At 40.7% G+C, this 6000-nt stretch overlaps 1 protein-coding gene across 2 annotated transcripts in view; it reads left to right on the plus strand.

Annotated features, from left to right (window-relative positions):
• Nucleotides 1–5451, plus strand: part of MKX (mohawk homeobox) — a 68879-nt gene extending 63428 nt beyond the window's left edge. Inside the window, exons 6-7 of one of the 2 annotated variants that reach the window (XM_012189398.4) lie at nt 2800–2833; nt 2939–5451. In XM_012189398.4, coding sequence (XP_012044788.2) covers nt 2800–2833; nt 2939–3125 — 221 coding nt within the window. In that variant the 3' untranslated portion in view covers nt 3126–5451. The remainder of the gene's footprint in view (nt 1–2799; nt 2834–2938) is intronic. The other variant, XM_027976710.3, reaches the window with a different exon arrangement.
• Nucleotides 5452–6000: the final 549 nt, after the last annotated feature.

Consider the following 6000-nt stretch of genomic DNA (forward strand, 5'->3'; position numbering starts at 1 on the left):
TCTGTCCATTCGAGAGAGCTCCATCCCTGAGCCAGAACATGAGTCACGTGGTCCTCTCTAAATTAGGTTGTGTTATTTCCCTAACGTTATTTAGGGAATCATGAACCTTACTCTGCTTTTGCCGAGACTTTCCATTGAATAAATATCTCCAAAACCTATTGTTTCTCTTTGGCAACAGAATGGTTGCATTGTGGACAAAAGTGAGCAAAGGCTAACCCCCTTTTTTATTCTCTTTCCCTCTCTGTAAAATGTCCAGTGTTGTTAGCTTTTCTTGTCCTAAACAAAGGCATTGACTTATTCTCTGTTCTGGTCGTGCCTTGTGTCTGTTGTCATTGAGCAAAGATTTGCAGATAATAGCACAAAGAAAGACTTAACAGACAGCAGAGACTTGCTGTCCACACGCAGAGTTGTTTTCTCGTTGTTCAGTCGCTAAGTCATGTCCAGTTCTTTGCGACCCCATGGACTGCAGCACGCCAGGCTTCCCTGTCCTTCACCATCTCCCGGAGCTTGCTTAAACTCACGTCCATTGAGTTGGTGATGTCATCCAACCATCTCATCCTCTGTTGCCTCCTTTTCCTCCTTTTCCAGTGAGTCAGTTCTTCGCATTAGGTGGCCAAAGTTACTAATGCCAAATAAGTTAGACCTGAGTGAACTGTGGGAGTTGGTGATGGACAGGGAGGCCTGGCGTGCTGTGATTCATGGGGTTGCAAAGAGTCGGACATGACTGAGCGACTGAACTGAACTGAACTGAAAGTGCCTAGAATCATACAAGGAACACAGGGCACAGTCAGTAAGCTAGGATTATCACAGTTCTATGAATTCAAAGTTGTCATTTTTTTTCTTCTATTTACATGAATAATATTCTAATTCCAAAATTATCAAGCAGCAGAGGTGGAGCTAACCGTCCAAGCCAACCTTGCAGGGGCCAGAAGGTCCAGAAGATGATCAACTGCTCACAGATCCACTTATTTTTCCAAAGATGCCTTAAAACAAAAGAAAACCAAAGGGACTAACATTTATTGTTCCATTTGGGGCCAGACACATGCAGTCCCGGGCTTCCCTGGTGGCTCAGACAGTAAAGAATCCAGCTAGGTAATATCCCTGAGTTGGGAAAACCCCCTGGAGGAGGGCATGGCAACCCACTCCAGTATTCTTGCCTGGAGAAGCCCATGGACAGAGGAGCTTAGCGGGCTATAGCCCGTGGGATCACAAAGAGGCAGACAGGACTTAGGGATTAAGCACAGCACAACACCACACATCGTCTCATTTATTTATTTGTTAGTTTCATTTAACAACCTTGTCATTTATTCACTAAGTGCTTTTGTTTCTCTTGATGTCTTCCTTTTCTTTTTTTTTGGTGCAGGGGTGAGGTGGGCCTTGAGTAAAAAGGTTGTGCAAAGAGCTCATGGTGGCCTGACTCAGGATGTGTGAACACATTTCATTGACTCTTTTCTGAAGGCATCAAAGTTTAGCTACTATGTCGAAGTGGCCATATCGCTACTTTCTCTTCCCTCTCATCCCTGGAAGTGCCGCCACGGCTGGACTATATTATGATCATGTTCATGCTTTGCCTCCCAGGTCTCTCCTGGTTCCGCAGCTCTCTGGGAGCCCAGGGCTGGACATTAGGGTGCATGGCCTAACTAGCCTTGAGTATTGCAGAGAAAAAAAATTGGCCTTCAGAAATACTGGGTTAGGAGAGAAGAAGAAAAGGAGAGGACTGGGAGCAGGAAAAAGCTTTCCAGAAACCATGGAGCTCAGAGACAGCTGTGAGCAAATGCCATGTTTCTTGAGCTTCTCGTGTGTGTCACAGCGCCTCCTGCAGCTTCTTGGTGGTAGTGGTGGTTGTTGATGGCAGTGACTTAACTACTGTATTTTGGGGTCTCTAAGGCTGATGGGGAGTCCCAACCCCATTCTTTGTTCTTCCCCCACTTCTTTACCCTCTGGAATCTTTCCCTCCAGCATGTCTGTTTTTGTGTTCCCAATATCTCGTTCTTTTGGCCAAAGGAGTTCCCCTAGAGAGGCTAAATCCGGACCAGAAACCCATTTCATCCTCCTTTGTAATAATGTGGTTTTGATAGACATGCATGTTCTGAGTGAAGGAGCCAATCTAAACCAGAGGTGAAAATGCATGAGCAGAGGCCACACCTTAACCTTCATTCCCTGCAGTGGAGGGTGCAGGGCTCATGTGGACCTTACACACCTGAGCTGCTTGTTCTAATGCACCAGGAATTCCAGGTTGCTGTCAGCATTGGGTCATTTGTTCACCTGCTGACTTGCCAGAGGGGACTATGGCCAGTCTTTTTCCTGAGATGAGGTTTGATTTCCAGGAAACCATAGACTATTGAGCTACAGGCACCCCAAAGACCATCCAGGAGTCCGTGTTTTATAGTTCAGGCTCTCCTGGTGGCTCAGTGGTAAAAAATCCTCCTGCCAATGCAGGAGAAGGGAGTTTGATGCTTGACCTGGGAAGATCCCCACATTCTGTGGAGCAACTAAGCCTATATGCCACAACTATCGCGCCTGCACTCTAGAGTCCAGGAGCTGCAAATCCTGAGCCTATGCACCGCAGCTACTGATGCCTGAGTGTGCTAGAGCCTGTGATCTGCAACCAAAGAAGCCGCCCCTATCAGAAGCCCGTGCATGGCAACTAGAGAGCAGCCCCCATTCACCCCAACTAGAGAAAAAGCCCAAGCAGCAACACAGATCCAACACAGCCAAAAATAAGTAAATACTGGTGGGTTTTTTGGAAAAAAGAAAGCAAAAAAAGAAAAGTAATCCAATCTTTGCTTTTCTTTACAGACACTCTGGAAAATGGATCTAATAAGGGTGACAGGTGAGTGGTATGTTTTTATTTGCCATCCATGCTTTTCAGTGATGATCTTTTCTACGTACACTGCTGTGAGTTTGATCATTTTCTTTCTGTTCTGCTTAAATCCAGTGCAGCTACTAGAAAGGGACCGAGCAAGGATGACACGTACTGGAAGGAGATCAACGCAGCCATGGCCTTAACCAATCTCGCGCAGGGAAAGGACAAGCCGCAGGGGACCACCAGCTGCATCATCCAGAAGTCGTCCCACATTGCGGAAGTGAAGACAGTCAAAGTGCCCCTGGTTCCGCAGTTTTAAGAGTTTGTTACTTTTCAGATGGATGGCTGTTCTTCACATCAGTGTTTTTTCATAAACCCTCATCCTAAGAGCTGGAGCAGGAGTGACAATGACTCCCTCTCAAACCTCTTCTTATTTTTAATCATCCTAAATGTATCATTTAGTTGCTTCTATAAAAGACATATAAATTATAAAACTCCACTTTAATCAAAAATATTAACTTATTTTATGTTACTCCAAGTATGCGTAAAATGTCTGTGTTGCCGTTACAGTAAGTGCCTTGCTTCTTGAAAATAAGTTACAACGTGGGCACAGCAGAACAGCAGTGCCTCAAAACGACAGCACCACAGTGCTTACTAAACTGTGAGCTTTATTCTGGATGGACCTGCCACCGGTGCCAGGATTGAACACCTTGAAATGTGTTCACTAGTTCACATGTTAAAGCCTGGAAATCTCTTCAGCCCAAATGAAATGTTCCTTTAAAAAAAAAAATCTGCAATATTTAAAACTGTTCAATGTGCTTTGCAGAGTGACAGTGAGAATTTTATGCGTGTATCCTGCCTAGATATCTGGTAGGTTACAAACCTCCAAAAGGAAAGGCTTGGGAATCACATAATGTATACATTCAAGGAAAATGGCAATGAATGCGATCAGAAAAATAAGTCTTTAAGCACTGCTGGAAAACACCACGATGCTCTTTAGAATTGATTTGGATTTTTTTCCCAAGTTTTGCCGGTTTTCAAAAACTTCATTATCTCAGTAACTCGAAATTTTCCCGTGTAAAACTCAATTTATAATTTAGTTTTAAAACATAATCCCATTTGCATTAGAGTTCAGTGTTTTTTGTGATGGAAACTGTTTTTCATATGGAATAGCTCTTTTCATATGGAAAAACCTTTTATTTGGTTCATTTCAAATCACGATTGCTGATGGGCAACTTACACTGCATTGAAAACAGGCAATAAAGGAAATGGATCTCTGTGGGTATACATATACACACAACATTGATTTTTAAATTTAAAACATATGGAAAACAAACATTGAACAGTCTCTGAATTTTGCCAAGTAGGACATTAAAATGAAATAATGCATTAAAATAAAGTACATTTTGTTTCTAAATTAGGCTATCATTGAGTGAGAATAATCAATATCAAGAAAGAAGATCTTTTTTAGTATTCTCATCAGCTTGGGGAGGCTTGAAGTTTGAATAAACAGAAGAGACGCCAAATATAACAGAGTATTTGTGCTCAGAGAAGTAAAAGAGCTTTGACTCTTTAATGGTGGGATGTTTTTTCTGGGTATGTAATCTATTTTATAATTTTTTTTTTAAAAACTGGAAAGCATTTTTGTGAGTGTGAATGAGAGCCAGCAGTGCAGCCGCATGGTGATATTTTTCTTTATTTTACAAAATACATTTAAACCCAAAGGCTGCTCTAGTTGATATATGGACAGTATCAGTCTTGATATAAACTGTAGGACACTTTTTCATGTACCATAACATTTGGGGGTTGGGTTTATTTAGTGTAATGAAAATAATTTGATATAAAAATATTTTGTATATATATATATTTTTACTTTGTTTTCTAAGTTGCTGTTTGCAGTAACAGTAAGTGCAAAGCAAGATATGTAAGTTATGACTGTATGATCAGATGAAGTATGAGTTCTTTTGGTTTATAAGATCCTTAAATAGTTATAGATCCATGATAAAAACTTTGGAATCTCTATAAAACAATTTTGCCAAAATGTGATCATGTCAGTGAAAACTAAGGACAAGTACTTCACTCTTTTTCATACTATTATAAGTTATTCTGGTATTAAATATTTTAATAAAATTGTTTTTGTTTTTACATATTTCAGTTAGATAAATGAATGCTGGTTGCTTTTTTATTTAAATTAGTCATAATTGATTTTTACCACCTTTTCAAAAAGAATCAGCAAATTTGTTCTATGTTATAAACTATGGATGACAAGTCAATAAGGACAGCTCTTCACATGATTTTTTGTTTTTGAACACCAAAGCTTGGAGTCTGGTCTATAAATACATCAAGACAGTTATATAATTAGCACATCCTAGGCAGTATCTCCAGTTGCAATTACTTTTACTTTTTTTTTTTCTTTTGCTGCTTTAATATTTTCTGGAAATTAAAGTCCTCCCCCCAATCCTTAAAAAAAAAAAAAATCTTCAACAATGCTGAGTCAGCAGCTGAGACCCTAACTCATAATTTATGTTGTAGAGAAATAGAATTACCTCTATTCTTTGTTTTGCCATATGTAATCATTTTAATAAAATTAATAACTGCCAGGAGTTCTTGACAGATTTAAAATAAAAGTTAATTTCTAGACCTCACAATGATCATAAGAATGTTGTTTTCCTTTGAGAGCTGACCAGGTGGAAAGAGAAGCAGAACAAAAGGGTCCATTATGTGCCATAATTCTCCTAAGGCTGGTCAGGGATGTGATGTGGGAGCTTCACATTTGGATCAGGGTTGGATTTCATCACCTGAGACCACCTGAGATCACCACCAACCCACCTTTTAAGAGCTGAGGAAAAGAATGTATGATGCTCACTGTTTATACAGAACTTTAAAATGAACATTTTCATTAAATACCTTCCTCCAGTAGCTAATACAATACGCATTATTACTGCAAGCTGGTGAGTTAGAGAGAACCTTGGCTTTGAGTCTACACGGATCTGTGCCTGCATCCCAACTCTGCCACTCACCACTGACGGGTCCACACCCAGTCCCGCGAAGTGAGAGCAATGAGTTATAACCCGTAGAGTGTGCCGCAAGGTTTAAAGATAATATATGATATACAAAGTTCCTGCCACAGTGGGTGCCTGTGTCCTGAGCTGCTTCAGTCGTGTCTGACTCTTGGCGACCTGATGGGTCTGCAG

Source organism: Ovis aries, chromosome 13 (genome assembly GCF_016772045.2).
Source record: "Ovis aries strain OAR_USU_Benz2616 breed Rambouillet chromosome 13, ARS-UI_Ramb_v3.0, whole genome shotgun sequence".
Classification (NCBI taxonomy): domain Eukaryota; kingdom Metazoa; phylum Chordata; class Mammalia; order Artiodactyla; family Bovidae; genus Ovis; species Ovis aries.